General features: G+C 55.1%; 6 protein-coding genes across 11 annotated transcripts; 3 read left to right on the forward strand and 3 right to left on the reverse strand.

The window, feature by feature from the left end:
• Positions 1-38: 38 nt before the first annotated feature.
• LOC144898242 (uncharacterized) lies at positions 39-1,043 on the forward strand. The gene is made up of 3 exons (XM_078789389.1): positions 39-225; positions 607-738; positions 820-1,043. The coding sequence occupies exons 1-3, from the start codon at positions 178-180 to the stop codon at positions 958-960; spliced, it is 321 nt and encodes a 106-aa protein (XP_078645515.1). The 5' UTR covers positions 39-177; the 3' UTR covers positions 961-1,043.
• A 169-nt stretch (positions 1,044-1,212) lies between these two features.
• LOC131128444 (small integral membrane protein 22) lies at positions 1,213-4,171 on the forward strand. The gene is made up of 8 exons (XM_078789384.1): positions 1,213-1,225; positions 1,324-1,495; positions 1,560-1,755; positions 1,813-2,166; positions 2,832-2,977; positions 3,055-3,207; positions 3,268-3,428; positions 3,504-4,171. The coding sequence occupies exons 2-8, from the start codon at positions 1,359-1,361 to the stop codon at positions 3,551-3,553; spliced, it is 1,197 nt and encodes a 398-aa protein (XP_078645510.1). The 5' UTR covers positions 1,213-1,225; positions 1,324-1,358; the 3' UTR covers positions 3,554-4,171.
• Positions 4,172-4,214: 43 nt separating this feature from the next.
• Positions 4,215-7,827, reverse strand: slc71a2b (solute carrier family 71 member 2b). 3 transcript variants are annotated; one of them, XM_058071312.2, is made up of 12 exons: positions 7,152-7,827; positions 6,793-6,885; positions 6,627-6,689; positions 6,443-6,570; positions 6,167-6,281; positions 5,858-6,076; positions 5,676-5,789; positions 5,537-5,608; positions 5,348-5,460; positions 5,187-5,284; positions 4,978-5,120; positions 4,215-4,709 (listed from the first exon to the last, which is right to left on the reverse strand). In XM_058071312.2, exons 1-12 carry the CDS (start codon positions 7,209-7,211, stop codon positions 4,470-4,472), a joined length of 1,458 nt encoding a protein of 485 aa, XP_057927295.2. In that variant the 5' UTR covers positions 7,212-7,827; the 3' UTR covers positions 4,215-4,469. The 3 variants fall into 3 exon arrangements, with proteins under 3 accessions (XP_057927295.2, XP_057927296.2, XP_078645508.1); XM_058071313.2 differs by having other exon boundaries at positions 6,793-6,882; positions 7,152-7,826; XM_078789382.1 differs by lacking the exon at positions 7,152-7,827 and having other exon boundaries at positions 6,623-6,689; positions 6,793-6,816.
• A 331-nt stretch (positions 7,828-8,158) lies between these two features.
• Positions 8,159-10,560, forward strand: spinb (spindlin b). The gene is made up of 7 exons (XM_058071321.2): positions 8,159-8,307; positions 8,803-8,983; positions 9,071-9,119; positions 9,189-9,280; positions 9,353-9,508; positions 9,577-9,810; positions 9,880-10,560. Exons 2-7 carry the CDS (start codon positions 8,932-8,934, stop codon positions 10,077-10,079), a joined length of 783 nt encoding a protein of 260 aa, XP_057927304.2. The 5' UTR covers positions 8,159-8,307; positions 8,803-8,931; the 3' UTR covers positions 10,080-10,560.
• A 78-nt stretch (positions 10,561-10,638) lies between these two features.
• LOC131128441 (phosphatidylinositol 3-kinase regulatory subunit alpha-like) lies at positions 10,639-15,975 on the reverse strand. 3 transcript variants are annotated; one of them, XM_058071308.2, is made up of 17 exons: positions 15,007-15,173; positions 14,145-14,561; positions 13,947-14,076; positions 13,790-13,882; positions 13,656-13,727; positions 13,461-13,577; positions 13,189-13,390; positions 12,897-12,979; positions 12,711-12,816; positions 12,541-12,639; positions 12,284-12,464; positions 12,078-12,203; positions 11,856-11,998; positions 11,558-11,734; positions 11,417-11,491; positions 11,150-11,320; positions 10,639-11,072 (listed from the first exon to the last, which is right to left on the reverse strand). In XM_058071308.2, exons 2-17 carry the CDS (start codon positions 14,334-14,336, stop codon positions 10,883-10,885), a joined length of 2,157 nt encoding a protein of 718 aa, XP_057927291.2. In that variant the 5' UTR covers positions 14,337-14,561; positions 15,007-15,173; the 3' UTR covers positions 10,639-10,882. The 3 variants fall into 3 exon arrangements, with proteins under 3 accessions (XP_057927291.2, XP_078645502.1, XP_057927290.2); XM_078789376.1 differs by lacking the exon at positions 15,007-15,173 and adding an exon at positions 15,903-15,975 and having other exon boundaries at positions 13,461-13,727; XM_058071307.2 differs by having other exon boundaries at positions 13,461-13,727.
• Positions 15,286-17,339, reverse strand: shld3 (shieldin complex subunit 3). 2 transcript variants are annotated; one of them, XM_058071322.2, is made up of 3 exons: positions 17,213-17,339; positions 16,079-16,562; positions 15,286-16,007 (listed from the first exon to the last, which is right to left on the reverse strand). In XM_058071322.2, exons 2-3 carry the CDS (start codon positions 16,526-16,528, stop codon positions 15,816-15,818), a joined length of 642 nt encoding a protein of 213 aa, XP_057927305.2. In that variant the 5' UTR covers positions 16,529-16,562; positions 17,213-17,339; the 3' UTR covers positions 15,286-15,815. The 2 variants fall into 2 exon arrangements, with proteins under 2 accessions (XP_057927305.2, XP_078645513.1); XM_078789387.1 differs by having other exon boundaries at positions 16,079-16,710; positions 17,213-17,310.
• Between the last annotated feature and the right edge of the window lie 199 nt (positions 17,340-17,538).

Raw genomic sequence — 17,538 nt, forward strand, 5'->3', positions numbered from 1 at the left:
GCCGCGCTGTGACCGCTGGGTGGCAGCAGCGGCCTACCATCACAACGGCTAGACAGGAAGAAGAAGAGACGTAAACAAGTACGGCTTCACCGTCACTCACATCCGCGTAAAAAAGTCCCATTTGGGACTTGGATTCAAGTTTTTTCTCCCATTTTTGTGCGGCTTTCCTGGTCCCAGATGGCGGCGTCCGGAGGGCACATGAGCAACATGGAGTTACTCCAGCAGGTGAGGCGGAAGTCCGACACCCATCTGATGTTGACGTTATTGTTACGTTTCCGCTTGATCAACGCTCACGTTTGTTGTTGTCACATCATTTCACTCCACTGCTCTAAAGTTGTTGACTTTTTGATAAGCAAGAAAGGTAGTCTCGATGCAAACATGTCTGGCGAGGCCGAATGTTAGCATGCTAAGGCTAACTTAGCTTACGTAAAAATGTTCGTAAAAGACGATGAACGATTGATTTATTTTTCCCCTTATTTGTATTGATACCTTTACTTTGTCTTTATTGTGGAATTGACTTGAAATTGTTGCCACTTTCGTACGCATATACTCTTCGTATGTGTAGTGTTCGAAGAACTCCTCCGCCATGTTGATCGTTCCCTACAGGCGGCGCTGCTCAAGTGGTTGAGCTCCCAGAGCGAGGAGGACCGCGGCCTGCTGGCGGCGCTGACGCGTTTCCGGGTGGCCAGGGACCTGTTTGGCCGCCTCACGGGCCAGGACCAAGTGGACGCCTACAGGGTGGGTGCCGGCGCCGGTGACGTCACATGTCACCTTTAAACACGTTACCTTTAACTACTGTTTGTGTGTGCGCGTGCGCAGAGGGAGTGCATCGTGAGCGTGGCGGAGTTCGTGCGCGAGAGGCCACGAGCGTCTCAGGCCGACATCAACGCTCACGTGGAGAAGTGCGTGGTGCTGTTTGCCGCCCGGGTCAAAGCTGCCGAGGCGGCCCCGCTCTTCTGACTTATTTTGATTATACTGATTGTTATGGAAGCCATTTTCCTGATAGAACGTGTACGATGTGAAAATAAAGCAGTCATATTTGATACGCTACTTGTTGTGATGTATTGTTGTGGTGAGCTGTCATTGTTAGCGTGCTAGCTTAGCTAGCAGGCTATGTAAAGGTGATGGTGTCATGTGACATACACCATGATCACGTCTGCTGCTAAAAATACACACACACACACAGTGAGTCAACAAGTTAGCACTGGTGAAGACGTTTGAAGAGGTAGGAACTCGTTTTTCTTCTTGGAGCTAACAAAGACCATCTATTCCATAACATCTCCAAATGGAGTTTGTTTGCGTTCCTATCTTTGCCACTCACAGCTGCGGGGTGTTCCTCCAGGTGGCCGTGGAGCGTGATGACGTTGGAGAGGAAGGTGCACGTTCCCGCCTACGACGTGTTGGCGGTGAGGAGCTTGTGGGAAGTCCGTGTGAAGAAACAGCAGCAGCGCCAGAGGAAGGAGCATGAGAGGAAGGAGAGGAGCGCCCTCGCCAAGTCAGACCACATCCTCAACATCTGACCTTCAGAGTGGCGCTGATTTGTCCTCCTGTGGTTGTAGGATTGAACAACAGTGGCAGTATCGGATCTACTGCAAGACCGCATCTCCTCCACGCACGCACCATGGTACACACGCTGGTGATGGTGAGGTAGATGAGAGTAGTTTCCTACTAGCAGAGCGTCCATGTGGTGAGGATCCAGATGCGAGCGATGGTGATAAGAAGTTGGTGTTCCAGCTGGACGGGCGTCAGTGGAAGGTGAGCGAGCTAGCTAGCCAGCTAAAGATAGCAGGTGACGAGGCGTGTTCCCGGCAGGACTTCCCAAGGGAACTGCAGTGGATGACATATTTGCGGGAGTGGCACGTGACCAGCACCCAGATCCAGAAGCTCCCGGACTACTTGTCCTCCTTCACGCTGCTCACCGTGTTGGACCTGCCCAAAAATGCCCTCACGGAGCTTCCACCTGATATCGGTGAGATGAGGCTGGTGGTGTTTCTTGGCGTTCCCACCTTCAACCAGGCTCCATCCCCAGGAAAGCTGGCGGCGCTGAGGGAGCTGAACGTCAGCTTCAACCGCCTGCGTGGCGTCCCTGCTCAGCTGGGGGACTGCCAGAACCTGGAGCGCCTGGAACTCGCTGGAAACGCCAACCTGTGCCAGCTGCCCTTTGAGGTCAGAACTCCACACAAACACGGCGTCTGCGTGCTAGCTAGTAGTGTTAGCACCCGTGCTAACCCAGCTCCTCGACACCTTAAGAGCTGGCAACATAGGCGTATGAAAACCACCCATCCATCCTGTCCTCGTCAGGGTGACTTTGGGCAAGAATTGGGGTCCTGGTTGCCAGACAACCGCAGGGCCATGTATGCAAACCAAAACGTATGAAAACCGAGAGTACAATAACAGAAACATACAAATGATAACTGAGGCATAGAAAAAACAGATGTTTGAAAACCGAGACTTAGGAATGCAAACCAAGTTGGATGAAAACTAGGGCTTATGCAAGACCTATGAAAACCGAGATGTACGAATGTTAACCAGGGCAAATGCAAAACAAGACGTATCAACACTGAGACGTATGTATGCAAACCCGAGACGTACAAATGAAAACTAGGGCGTATGCAAACCAAGATGTATAAAAACAGACGTACAAATGAAAACCGAGACGTATAAAACCCGAGATGTACAAATGAAAACCGGGGCGTCTGCAAACCAAGACGTATGAAAACCGAGATGTAGGACTAAAAACCATGGCGAATGCAAACCAAGGTGGCGTAACCAAGGTGGCGTAACCAAGGTGGCGTAACCAAGGTGGCGTAACCAAGGTGACGTTCCTGCAGCTGAGCGCGCTGAAGAAGTTGCGTCATTTAGACGTGGCCCAAAACAACATGGCCTCCATTCCCATCTGCGCCCTGAGGATGAGCAACCTGCAGCTGCTGGACCTCAGCCACAACCGACTCAGCGACCTGCCGCAGGACATGGACAGGTAGGACCGCCCACTCTGACCCACACACACACAGCAGGGTCATGATGTGTGTGTGTGTGTGTGTGTGTGTGTGTCAGGCTGCAGCAGCTGCAGACGTTGTTGGTGCACAAGAACAAGCTGACGTATGTTCCTCAGTGCCTGGCCAACATCCCCACCCTCAGCATGATGGTGGTCAGTGGAGAGGAGCTGGTTTGCATTCCCACCCGCCTGTGCAGCAACCCCTCCATCAAGTACACGCACACGCACGCACACACACGCACACACACATCAGTAACACTTCCACCCATCAGGTTCATCCGACTGTATGACAGTCCCGCCAGCGACAAGAAGGAAGAGGAGATCCATGAGAGAGGAAGAGGGAGGGGGAGGTGGCGAGAGGAAGAGGAGATGATGAAGGACATCAGCGAGAAGGAGTTCATGGAGGTCTACGTGGACACGCTGAAGGACAGAGGTGAGTCTCCCCGTCTGTCCTTCAGCAGCACACATTGGTCCCACCCTCTTCCTGTCCCCCCCCCCCTCCCCCCAGAGGACGTCCCCTACGCCACCACCAAGGTGTCCATTTCCTGTCTGCTGTGACGTCACCACCGTAGCCCCACTGCTTTTCCCCACGCGGGAAGATTGCGATGATTTTGTTTGCCAACCCTTGAACGCACCACAACCCCTCCTTTACTGCATGGTAGAGCTCTCTGGACATGAAATAGCACCCCTATACTTCATACCTCATTACTCCATATAGGACACAGAATAAGAGAAAACAAGGCATAGAAAACCTGATTAGGACCTTCTAAATACTGTTTTTAACATCATTAGAGCTCTCTGGATATGAAATAACACCCCTATAGTCACCTTCACACCCCTATTACTCAATATAGGGGACAGAATAAGAGAAAACAAGGCACAGAAAACCTGATTAGGACCTTCTCAATAGTGTTTAAAAATGATTAGAGCCCTCTGGACATGAAATAGCATCCCTACAGTCACCTTTACACCCCTATTACTCCATATAGGAGACAGAATAAGAGAAAACAAGGCATAGAAAACCTGATTAGGACCTTTTAACATCATTAGAGCCCTTTGGACTTGAAATAGCATCCCTATAGTCCAATATAGTGGACATAATGTAGCCATGTTAGCGTTGTATCATTATGCCACCTAGTGCTAGCTTTGGAAGAAGGGGTGGAGGGATGCGCTAACGTTAGCATGTTGCCAAGAGAGAAGCGGGGCGGGGGGGGCGATGAAGGCTTGGGTACTTTATTGTCCAGTGAAGGAAGCAGGAGGAGGCACACACTGAAGAAAATAAAGTGCGGATGACACGACCGCGGCGCTTGGCGGGTCATGTGACCAGTCTAAAAACACTGGAAGGGAAATAGGTCCACCGATCGCCATGGCAACACAGGTGGACTCTTTTGGAATGACCTTTGACCTCTGATGGATAGATTATTTAAAAAGGCATCTCCCGTATTGTGCTGTGATTGGCCAGCCTGGCTGTCAATCACATGCTGCTGTCTTGTAAGAGCGGCTCAATGTCCTCCGCGTCGCTAGTGGGCGTGGCCAGAGCGACGCCGGTATCCTGAGCGTGGGTGGCGGGCGTGCTGCCGCTGGACTTCCTGGCCGAGCAGGTCTTGATGTCGGGCGGCTGCGGGCGGCGCTCGGGGATGAAGACGGCCACGATGAGCGCCAACACCACGGCGCACGCTCCGAACAGGAAGGGCGGCCCGGGAACGCTCGACTTCTGCGTGCGACAACGACGCTTCGTGTCAGCCAAAGGCCGTCGTACCCGATCACGTCCACACGAGGCAGCAACGAGTCACGTTGCAGCTGCTTTGTTTTTTTACGCTTTAAAAGTATTTTGTATTTATGATTGGCGTGTGTTTAATAAACAGAAACGCTTGAGTACCAGCCCAGTTAGCACCAGGCTACGCTGCCCCCTGGTGTCCAAAGCGTGTACTACCAAGCTTCCCCAAACTGTTTCCCGTCCTACTGAGCATGTGCGTGCGTACCTTGATGTGCTGCGCGGGCCTGGCGGACGCCGGCTGGACGTCGTTGAGCTCCACGTTGAACAGGAAGAAGATGAAGCCGTAGAGGGCCGGGCCCAGACCGTTGCACAGCCCCCGGATCCCGGTGATCATGCCCTGGACCACACCTGAGCACGCACACGCTTACTACGTGGGGAAGATACGTGCGTGCGCACGTACGTGCACGTGCTTACCTTGCTGGTCAGGGGAAGCGCTGTGTGACACCAGAGCAGACACCGCCGGGAACGTGATGGAAGACATGGCCGCCACCGTTCCCGCCGCCCACATCATCCTGGAAGAGGAAGACGCCAGGTTACGCGGGCCACACCACTTCCTGAAAATGACCAGGACTCACCAGGGTTCGGATCCGAAGGCGTACCAGGCCAGCTGGAGCAGCTGGAAGCCCAGACCGAGGAGAACCGTGTTCTTGTTCCCCACGGTCCTCATCAGGACGCTGAGGAGCAGCGTCTGCAACACACACACACACACAGGTGTCAGGCTGGGGGAGGGGCCTCTTTGGGATCACGTGACCAGCCAGGAGCACCTGAGCGATGATGGACAGGACGCCCACCATGGCGATGAAGGCAGCGATGGCGGCGGGAGAAAAGTCGATGACCTGGGGGAGGGGCACGGCATTGTTGGCGTTGTCGGGTGGGCAAGATGGGGGAGGAGTCAAAGGTCACCTGCTTCAGGTAGAGGAAGAAGCTGGAGTACTGCCCCGCCTCCGGCAGGTAGGACAGGAAGACGGTGACGCAGATGAGCAGCACGGTGGAGTCCTTCCCGACGCGACGCAGCGACTGAACAAAGAAACCAGGCGTCAGCTGCCAATCACACACGAAGGCCCGCCCCCCCCACTGGGACTCACGGCGAAGGGGTCGGCCTGCTCCCAGGAAATGGGGAAGCCCCACGACGTCAGACGCATCTTGTCGGGCAGCGACTCCGGGACCGCCAGGAAGACGAAAGCGATGTCGGCCACGGAGATCACCGTGGCGACCAGGACCACCAGACTGTCGCCGTACTTCACCGACAGGTACGCCCCGATGGCCGGGCTCGTCACCAGGCTAGCGGCGAACGTGGCCGACACCTGACCACGCCCACAAACACGGACGCTCCGTCACCACGTGCACTGTGCGCATGCGTGCGTGCGTGCGTGCGCGTGCGTGCGTGCACTGACCAGGCCGTAAGCGGTGCTCCTCTGCTGCTCGTCGGTGATGTCCGCCACGTAGGCGAAGACGACCGAGAAGGTCACGGCAAAGATTCCCGACACGGAAATGAGAGCAAAGTACCACCTGCGTGTACACGCACACACTAAGGTCACGCATCCAAGCAGATTAGACCAATTCCAGTCACATGCTGGAGCTTTGGAATTCTCCTCCCGGCGCTCACATGGTGGTCATGTGACTGGAAGGCTTAACATGGCGGACGAGCGCTGCAAACAACAACACCTCACCAGGGGCTGATCCTCATGAAGGGGATGGGAGCGCACGTGAAGAAGACGGTCATGAGCAGGAAGGACTTCCTGCCCCAGATGTCCGACAGAGCACCAATCAGAGGAGCCGACAGGAACGACAGGAAGCCCTGAGACACGCCGACGTTAGCATGCTAACCACACCCTTGGCGGCGCACGGACTCACCTTGACACCTTGGACTAGTCCGTTCATCAGGAAGGTGTGCTGTGGGAATGTTTCATGGAGAACCTGAAAGTACACGCGTGACAGCAGCGCTTCTAGTTCCACTTCCTGTTCGGCAGCCACCAACGGATATGACGACAGAAAAGGTGAGAGCGGGTGTGTCACTCACAGTCAGCATGGGCGTGGTCAGCAGCCCCCAGGCGAAGAACTCCAGGAAGATGACCACCACGGCGTGTATCACCTTGGCTCCACCCCTCGCCTGCTGACACCACAAAGGGAAACTACTTCCTGTACCATCACACACTTCCTGTTCGTCACAAACGATGTTTTCAACTCAGATAATACTCGCTAATAGCGATACAGATAAAAGTTCCTCCACCTACTTTGTACTTGGAGAAATAAAGAACAATAACCACGATAGCTGCCACTGTTACATACTACTTTACGACACTACTTCGCAAGTTGACATGAGCCGCCAATGCTAGCGTTAGCCGCTAATGCTAACCCAGCCGGCGAGCTCGTGCTTACCGAGCTGCGGACCAACATGATGTCGCCGGCCTCGCGCACCGTCTTCCCCGGCGGGATCATGGCACATCGTTTCGGTGTGTGTGACGAAGCATCGCCCCGCGGTGTCTCCGTCTCTTCCAGCGTACAAACTCGTACCAAGTTGGACGGCGACGTCAACTCCAGCTAAACTGTGACGAAGGCTTGGCTTTCAACTGGCATTCCTCCGCTCTGATTGATTCGAGGCGCGTCAGTGTTTTGCTCACCGGGACGTGCCGCTTGTGCGGTGCGATCGCAGACTTGTTCGTCTATCGACTGGAGATGTGTTGCGTTACGATATTAAAAGTCACTGAGAGTCACCACAAAGATCAAAGCCCAACGTAGTTTTCGCTTGCTCGGAGTATATTGATAATGTATCCGGCTGTGTGTGAAGTCTGTAGGGCATCCCTGGTAACAAAACGAACGCACTTTCTAAAAAAAATGTTTTGCATTGTAACAGACCCCAGATCAGCAGATGTTGTTTTAATGCTCCCCTCTGTAAGTTTGATCGCGATAGTTCAGCCTAGTGTGTCCACGTGAAGGTGTTTTCGTTGCAGTGGAGCTCGAGCCCGTCCACAGCTCAGTATTTTGCAGGAAGAAGCTGTTGCTCGTCGCGCTCAATCGACAGCTCACTATCTTGCTAAACTCTTCGGTGGAAGGATTTTGGTCGCCCATTTCCGTTTCCGGTGTTTTATTTTCAAAATAAAACCATTTGACGTTGACGATTAAACGTTTGTTTGCCATTATTATTTGAGGCCTTGATGTTTTCGCGAACTCTATTGTTTGTTCTTTTGAGTAAATGATGTTCTAATTACTATATCCACTTTCTGTAAAGTATACTTACATCAAAATAACGACACATGGATGGATGATTTTGTTCTCGGATGGTAATGTAGTCCTCGATGGGATTACGTGGACGCGGATTCGAATATGTGACACCGCGGAAGTTCACAGCAGCAACAGCCGGTGCATCGTCGTGTATTCATGCTTTAACTTTGGAGGCAGCGAGCCCTCACTTCCGCCGTGTCTGCCTGTTAGCGCAGCTAGCTTGGCCCACAGGCGACCCTGTTGGTGGCAAAGAGGATCAATTGAACTCCCGGACGTCGATTGCGATAGTGGCGGGCAACCGGTCGTCTTGTCGGTAAGGAGGCGGAACACTTGACGGCGTGGAGCCGTTTCCGTAGAGCTTTGTCTTTTCGCGCCACGGTGCTGTGTTGGCGCCCGTGCCTGTCTCTTCTCAGCCGCCCACCCCCTCCTCCTCTTCCTCTTTGTTCACTGGCGCCTCGGGTGGATGCTGCCTCTGTGATGCTAACCAGATTAGCATCGTTAGTTTAGGAAGACGACACGTTTGCACTTTAGATGTTTTTTTTGTCGGTCTTCTCTCGCAAACACGCGCAGCGAGGTCATGACGTCACCGCCGAGCGAAAACATGTGACAACACGCGATGCATGTGAACACATGACAGCCTGACAGTGACCATAAATGGCACACGTGTACGTGTAGATGACGTCACAACGGCTTGTTGTTGTTGGACGCAGGAGTCGTCAGGAAACGGTCCCGGTTCCGGTTCCGGTCCCGGTCTTCGGGTTGCTGTTTTGGGAGAATGAAAGTGATGAGTTGCTTTTCTCGCCCACAGCTGGAACGTAGCCTTTCCCGCCAGGCTGAATGCTTCCGGACCCGGTCTAATTCCTGGTGCTCCTCCTCTTTTCCCTCCCCTCCCCCACCCCCAACCCCTCCATCCTGAAACCCTCCCCCAGGTGTATGAATGAAGACCCCCTTCAAGAGCCCAGAGGGGGCGCGGCCCCGAACGGACGGAGGTGAGCGTACGGCCATGTTGGCGTGCGGCCATGTTGGCGTGCCGTTGTGGACGTTGGTCTTCACAGCAGGGTGACTTTGTCTTCCAGGACATTCGGGCGTGTCCGCCAGCATGATGAAGAAGAAGAACCCACACAAGTGAGACACAGGAAGCAAGCGTCGTTTGTCCCGCGGCTCGGGTGTGTTACCGTGTGTGTTGTCCCCCAGGAAGCAGAGGTGCGTGGCCCCCAGTAGGACCCTGTCGCCCCCCAAGAGGAACATGGTGGGATGCAGGATCCAGCACATCTGGAAGGAGGGCAGTAAGTCATGTGATGTCAGCGTTCAGGGGCGGGGTGGGGTCACGTGATGACCGGCTTTGTTGCGCCGCGCAGGCAAGTCGTCCCAGTGGAAGGGGACGGTGCTGGACCAGGTTCCGGTGAACCCGTCCCTCTACCTCATCAAGTACGACGGCTTCGACTGCATCTACGGCCTGGAGCTGCACAGCGACCAGCGCGTGCTGAGCCTGGAGGTTCTTCCCGACCCCGTAGGTGAGTGACCACATTGGACCGTGTCCCACGCCCCTTATGGACGTGCCGTACGTCTTTCGCCGTCCTAGCACCGGCACGGGTAAGCGACGCGCCGCTGGCCGACGCCATGATCGGGAAGGCGGTGGAGCACATGTTCGAGACGGAGGACGGGCCCAAGGAGGAGTGGCGCGGGATGGTCCTGGCTCGGGCTCCCATCATGACGTCGTGGTTCTACATCACCTACGAGAAGGACCCGGTCCTCTACATGTACCAGCTGCTGGACGACTACAAGGAGGGAGACCTGCGCATCATGCCCGACTCCAGTGAGTGACGCTCCAACGCAACGTAGCGCGTGCTAATGCGGCTAGCATGACGGCTTCCTGTGCGCGCAGACGACAACGCGGCGGCGGAGCGCGAGCCCGGCGAGGTGGTGGACAGCCTGGTGGGCAAGCAGGTGGAGTACGCCAAAGAGGACGGCGGCAAGCGTTCGGGGATGGTCATCCATCAGGTGGAGGCCAAGCCCTCCGTCTACTTCATCAAGTTCGATGACGACTTCCACATCTACGTGTACGACCTGGTCAAGACCTCCTAAGGCGCCGTACCAAACGGGACTCGCATCCATCCCCCTCCCCTCCTCACCCCTCCTCACCCCACGCCACCAAAGTCCAGTGAAGGCATTTGTTGTTCTTTTGAGAACACTCACCTGACACGCTTGGAGGGGGACTCTAAGCTCCACCCCTTCAGGGTGACACCAGCCGTCTCCGTCCAATCACAGGAAGCTGACATCTAATGTATTAGCATGGCTAAACATTAGCCAAACATCCGCTCCATGCCGCCCCCGTTTGGACTCACGGCATACACGGTTCCTTCCGATCTGCGGCGCCAGGCAGGAGAGGCGTGGTTGTCTGTGGCGGTTGCCACGGCAACGGGGGCGTGTAAATAATGTGACGTGTTGCATGTCCGTGTGGTCTTGCCTTTGGGACTCAAGTTGTGTTTTTTTGGACACCGCTGACTCAAATAAACATCCTTTTTTTTCCACTCACCAAAACCCCTCAGCTTTTCTTACGTCACTCACGCCGGCCATTTGCCATCGTCCGTGGTGGTGATGCAAGCGAGGCGATGGGCGGGTCCGGCAGAGAAGAGGCGTGGTAAAAGGAACAAAGTGTTTTATTAACGATCGTGAAGACAAGAAGGTTCGGGGGAACGCAAGCCACATTTCAAAATAAGAGCATGGAGGCGTGGCGGGAATACCGAGCGTGTCGATGAAATGTTGGCCATCAATGACATCACAGCACCTGAGTCACCTGAAGGGGGCGGAGTCTTTGGAATGTGCCCGCTGTCAGTACCTGTGGACTGGCGGTGAGGGAGGGAGGAGAGGAGGAGAAGGGGGCGGGGTCAGCGTCTCTGCTGGCTGTAGACGGGGAAGGCCAGCGTGACGTTCAGGGAGTCGTTGTGTTGGACCAAGGAGGTGTGCTGGTAGTGCAGGACCAGCTCCTTCAGAGACGCGTACAGGTTGTACGGCTCGGCGAAGCCGAAGCCCGTGCTGGTCTTGTTGATGACGCAGTGCTTCACCTCGCCCTCCACCCTGGAACGCAAAACACCCGAGGTCACCTTGGCGCAGCCGCTGGCATCGGCGGCGTACGAGAAGAAAGGGGGACGTACACCACGGAGCAGGCGTAGCAGCCGGGCTTGCTGCTGTCCCGGACCAGGAACGTTCCGTCCTTCTTGCCACGAAGCAGCGACTCCGCCTGAAGGCGGTTGATGTTCCCCAGCCGCCACAGCCGCTCGTCGTGGTGGGGAAGGTCTTCCTCGTCCTCCACCATGCTGTACTCGCTGCGGGGGGGGGGGGGGGGGGGGGGGGGGGGTTAACATGACGCTCCAAACATCTGCTGAGGAACCCTAAGGAGTGACGTGATGGAGTCCACTTACTCTTCTGTGGTCTCGTTCTTCAGGCCGAGCCACTCGTTCAGCTTCCTCTGACGGACGCCCTTCTGCGTCAGCCACCTGGAGACACACACGGGTTAGCACGATGCCAGTGCCGGAGGGGGCGAGAAGGTGGGGGGGCCGTACATGAGGTACTGGTCTCTGGTCTTGCGCAGCTGGATGAGGTCTGGTTTGATGCTGTTCATCTTCTTGTCGATCTCTCTGTAGTCTGCAGCCTGTTTCTTCAGGTCCACCTCTAGGTGGCGCTTGCTGTCCACGATCTCGCTGATGCGGGACCTCAGCTTGTCGTAGTTCTCCACGATCCTGTGTTGGGGTGGGGGGGCAGGACGTTCAGCCAGTCAAAACAGTCCAGCTCCTGGTCGTGCGGACACCAAGCTACCCCCTCTGCTGCCCTCGCAGCACAGTTGCCATGGTAACAACCCACCTCTGGATTTCCTTGTCGTTGCCTTCTCGCCGGAACTTCTCGATGTACTCCTTGCTGAAGCGCTCCTGAGTCTGACACTGCTCCTCGAAGATCTTGATGGTCTCGTTGAAGGCCTCGATGGCGGTCCGCTTCATCTGGATCTCCTGCCGACCGAGGAGGAGACACACGGGACGTCGGGTCTCCATGTCAGGTCTCGGATGACAGGAAGTGGGGGGCGTGTACCTGAGAGGTTCTGGTGTACTCCTCGTAGAGCCGGTCGTACTCGCGGTTCTTCTCCTGGTACTGCAGGTGGTACTCGTGGAGCTTCTTCCCCACGGCTTCAATGCTGTCCTCCTTCACCACCTGGTCCTGCGTGACATCATCATCATGATCTTCATGATGATGATCAGGGTGCCCCAGCGGCAGGGGCGTGGCCCGGTGGAGCCTACCTGCTGGTGTTTGGAGACCGGGTAGAGGAGCTTGACGTCCAGCTTGGGGTTGTACTGTGCCAGGGACTCGTGGCGGTAGTGGTTGATGAGCTCCACCACCGAGCTGAAGGTCAGCGGGTCCGAGAAGCCGTACTTGCCCTCCCGGTGGAAGATCTTGATCAGTTTGTTGTTGCCTCCCTTCCTGCAGGCACAGGCATTCGTACGTTTGGAACGGCGGCGTGAGCGAGTGCGTGGCGAGAACGGGGCGGACCCTTCACCTCAGCGTCAGCGTGTAATCTCCGTGCATCTTGGTGGAGGCGTCCCGCACCAGGAAGGTGCCGTCGGCGGTGTCTCGCAGCTTCTCGTTCACTTCCTCCCTGGAAAGCAGGAAGAGGAGGCAGGGCAGTGAGGGTGCGCCGGCGCCGGCGTTGGCGTGGGTGGGCGTTACCTGGAGATGTCGCCCCAGTACCACTCGGCGTCCTGCAGCGCCATGCTGTTGTTGAAGCTGCAGGAGGCGGCTGGCGTGGAAGACTTGCTGGGTTTGGGAGGCAGAGCTGAAAGCGGTAGAGCCCAGTCAACTTCCTGTTTGTGGCGGACGTAACAACGTAACGTAACCGTGGCGACAGCACGTTACCTGGAGCGGCCTGGTTCATGTTGAGCTCGCTGCTGATCAGAACCTCCAGGGCCTGGACGAGAGGATCCGGGCCAGATTCGGACCTGAGAAGAAAGCAACTAACTCTTAGTAAGAACTGATTTACTCCTTCCTGATCCTATCCATCCTGGTCACTCCCATCCTCATATCTGCTAGGCACCCTTCTGTATCTCTTCTCACTGTAACCTCACCCCCGTTTTCCAGTCGTCATAAATGTCCCGCGCCACACTGTCATGCTATGTCATATTTGGAGGGTTGCGAGTGTGAGACCGACCCGGTCGCCGTGTGTCGGAACAGAAGAGGGCTGAAGGTCTCTGCGAGGTTGGAGACGTTCAGCTGGTTCCGGGTGGCGTGCACACAAAGTCTGGCGAGGTGTCGGACCACGCTGAGCAGGGTCAGGCCGTACTGGGCGGGGCAGACCGGAGAGTTGGCCACGCCCAGAAGCACCCGGGCGCACTCCTCTGGGTCGCGGACCTCTGAGAGAAGGGCGATCAGCGGGATCACATCACTGATGGAGGAGCTGTTGGGGGGCGGAGTCACACTGACCTTGCGCGGCGTGCATCATGTCGGCCTGCAGCGAGGGCGGGAGGACGGGTCCGGGGAGGTCCTGCAGAAAGCGGACCACCCCGTCGCACAGCGCCGACACCTCCAGGTGCTCCAGGTCTGCAAATACAAATACGCCAACGTTAAAGCAGACGAGGGCGGGGGGCGGGTAATGGGGCGGGCATACGATCTCCAGACCTGCGTCGGCCAGCTGCCGTGAGTCCAGACTTCCTGCGCTGACGCCACGGTACACACCGGGACAGTCCGCACCTGCACGCCGGCACACAAGATGTCAGCATGATGTCAGGAAGAAGGCCACAGAGGACGCTTACCTTTGGTCTCGACGGCCTCCATGAGTCTGCTGAGGAGGGGCGGGGCCGAGTCAGGCGGCCCAAACTGCTCCGGGAGGTCCGGCAACGTGACGGCTGAAATGAAACCGAGCAGGGTCAGCGTCTGCGTGACCGGCACACGTCCCTCTCGCTCACTCACTCTCTGACTCGGAGTCCGCCCGCACCGACGCGGCGGATGCCGGCCGGGGTGGGCGGGGCTTTGGCGTGGGCGGAGACATCCTCTTCCTGCCGACGAACTCCACATAGGTTCCCGGGAAGTCACCTTTTTCCTGTCAGGGGAGACGGTTTAAGACGCAGATGCGTACAGGAGGTCTGCGTCGCCACGGAGACGGCCTACCTGCGTGGTCTCGTTGAAACCGGGCAGCCAGCCGATCTCGGAAGGCCGCTCCTCGGCGCCGCTGCCGCAGCCCAGCACCAGCAGCGCCCCCTTGCTCACCACCAGCATGTCACCCACGTGCAGGTCGATGTCCTCCTCCCGCTCCTTCTTGTAGTCGTACAGCGCGCGGTACTGAAAGCCCTCCGACGCCATGACGGCGAGGAAAAACAGCCCTGGATGCAAATATAAAAATATAGATGTGCTCTGTGCCTGAGGAGGTTTAAGTGGGAGAACGTTGGCGGAGTAAATATGGCGCCTCCTCCGTCTCCATGTCCGCTAGTGTCCTGTCATCCCTCCAGTCCCAGCGGCGGCCGCCGAGCTCCGCCTCCGTTCATGAACAGAAGTCTCAGCTGAGGCGGCGACATCTGGGGCGGCAACCTGTGACACAACAGGAAGTGACTTCTCTCTTTCATTCCACAATAGAACACGTTATGTGTATGCTAGCTCATAGTACACTTAATCATTCCTATTCATTTTAAAGCTTAATAACGACTTGTTGGGTGTTTTCACTGTTTTGATACTAAATTAACGTACATTAAGCGACACCATAATCAAGAAAAAGTCGACAATTAAGGTGAATTGATGAAGGCTTCAGCTTTTCGCGATGGTTGTGACGTCACATGTCACCTGACACATTTTGACGTTTCTAATCCACTTTACCACACAAAACACGCGATGGCAGGCACTTTAACAATGCAACTGGCGTGACAAAGTGAGACTGTTTGAAATAAAACTCGACGAGAAAGAAGAAAAGGAAACAGGAAACCACGGTGCGTGCCCCTGCTAGCTAGCATAGCCTGTTAGCCAGCAGCCAAACCCTCACCTTTTAGTTTGCCGCCAGGCGCCGAGCGGGACAAAAAGTGGACTTCATGGCGAAGCAGCGGATGGACAACTCGACTGGAAGCGTTTCAAATGAGAATAGCCAACGCTTTGGTTTGTTTTGATTGGAAAAATGGCTCAAAAGTGCAGCCTCCCGACTGGCTTTTGTAGACAGCGAGACAGTCAAGGTAGCGAAGGAAGACCGTACATCCGGTTTGGACTACCATCGTAAAAGTAGTTAGAAAATCTAAGAACGTCAGAAACGGGATGCAGGTGAAAAGAATGGGTTACGAATAGCTTTAATACATATGTAATATTTATGTACACTAATCACACACACGCGCATGAGTGTAAGCGCGTGTGTTTAAACCGTAGTACAAAACACGGAGTTTGTGAAGCGACTTTCAAAATAAAACGGTGCCCGTCCGATCGGGGTTAGCGGATGATGTGCCGCGACGTCACATCCGCTAACCTAGATTTCAAGCAGCACCGTCAAGCGGCCGCATGGCAACAAAGGAGGGGGGTGGAGACAGGCTGCCCCCATTCATGCATCACAGTCACGTGACATCGCTGCAGCTTTTTCTCCAACAAACGTCTGGCGTTCACCCACACCAACACATAGCGTTATATTTACTACGTCACATGATCCACAAGCGTTATATTTACGTCACATGATCCACAAGCACATTTTCAGTGCATGAAAGTCAATCCGAATGCAGGATTTTCACAATAAAATGAGACTGCAGACTTCTATTTCATTTCTTGGAGTACGTTTTGGCAGCTTGAGGCGTCGCCGAGTCGCCAACGGTGGCGCTACAAGCTGAAGACGCTTCCCAGCTTGTGGACGACCAGGCCGATGGAGCCCGACAGCTCCAGACGCTCCTTCAGGAGGCGGCCCACCTGCTCGGCGTACGCCACGTCACAGAACACCCAGATCTCTGCTCGCTCACGCTGGATGTTGGCGTTGCACGTGCGTTGCATGGCGCCGCTCACTGCTCGCCACACCTGCGGAGGACAGCAAGATGGAGGATGAGACAAAAGCGCCCCCAGCCCTCGAGCGGCGCCATCCCACGCACCTGCTCCATGTCTCGCCGTCCACAGTTGTTCTGGCTGATGACCCACTTGGACCTCTGGCGGGGGTGCAGGCCATGCAGGGACACGGCGCCACGGAAGCGCTTGGAGATCGAAGGCAGGCGCCCAAGCGAGTTTCTCGAAGTCACGATGCTCCAGGAGCGTTTGACACGCTTTTCATCAGGTGGGGGCGTGACAGGGCGGCATGAGGGTGTAGAAACGGCGACGCCATCAGAACCGTGCGCTTGGCTTGGGCCGTGACAGCCGCTGCTGAGGACGGGGGGAGGTTTGGCGGGTCTGATGGGCGGGGGGCGCTCTACCGCCGTGTCCGGGAACCAGGGGGTGAAGACCGGAGGGGGTCGGCAGGTAAAAGGCTCAAGGAGCTTCTCTGTCTTTTGGATCCAAGTACGGAGTCCTTCAGCCCCTCCGTGCAGGTGAAGAACCACATCCTCCATCTGGGCCCCTCCTCATCTTCGTCACATCGGGAGTCTGTGGACACGCCCCAACATCACGTGATAGCGGCTTCCGCTTGTTGGAATAACTCCGTATTTGGATGAAAAACAAACTTTCTGCTGGCCTCTAGTTTTAAAACAGAGGGACGTCTCGAGCTGCGTGTGACGTCATATCTGAGCATGCGCTGAAAGAACAATTTAAACAGGAAAAGATCAAATTCAATCTTGCTAAAATTTTATAATTCAACTCGGGACATGTTTTATAAAGGTTAAATTATTTCCCTTTGAGCAAATAAAACCAATGCAACTGGAATATTTGGCTCCATGTATACGTGGCTATTGTATCAGCCGTCTTATTGTTAACATTAGGGAAAAAATGTCTACTCGAACAATAACCATAAAAGTAAAGTCGTCCGCCATATGACGAAAAGTCCATAAAATATAATAAGAATAATTCCACATCCATTTCCGAGTGATTGTTACTAGTACGGACGAGTAGTTAGCTATTGTTTTTAGCTTGCACGAGCTAGCCCAGCAAAGCTCCAACGTCGGGACTGCCAGGAGCTGCCAGAAGCTACCAGGAGCTACCAGAAGCTACCAGGAGCTACCACACTGAAGCCAACACGTTTCGACATGTAAGTGGGGGGGGGGGGGGGGGGGGATTTAGAAACAAGAAAAGGTACAAACCTTCACGACATTTCCACGTTTAATTAAAGCAGCCGTGGCGCAGCTGGCGTCAGCTCACCAACTTTAGCCGGCGCCGACATCTCACAGTCTCTCGCGATACTTGAGTCATGGCGGGAGCACAGGATCGCGTCCATATTTGTTGTCAATATGAAGTACTCCATGGCCGCTGCGGGGACTCCAAAATCAATAAAAACCCAAAGAAACAAAAGTTAAACAAATCCTGTTTATATCGTGACTCATTTTGTCATCTTGTCGAGTCATACAGTTCAACTGTGACTAGTTATAAATGCATTTATTCATGGGGAATATCATAGTATTTCAAATCA

The sequence above is a fragment of the Doryrhamphus excisus genome, linkage group LG3 (assembly GCF_037039965.1).
Source record: "Doryrhamphus excisus strain RoL-2023G ecotype Guam linkage group LG3, RoL_Dexc_Guam_v1.1, whole genome shotgun sequence".
Taxonomy (NCBI): Eukaryota; Metazoa; Chordata; class Actinopteri; order Syngnathiformes; family Syngnathidae; genus Doryrhamphus; species Doryrhamphus excisus.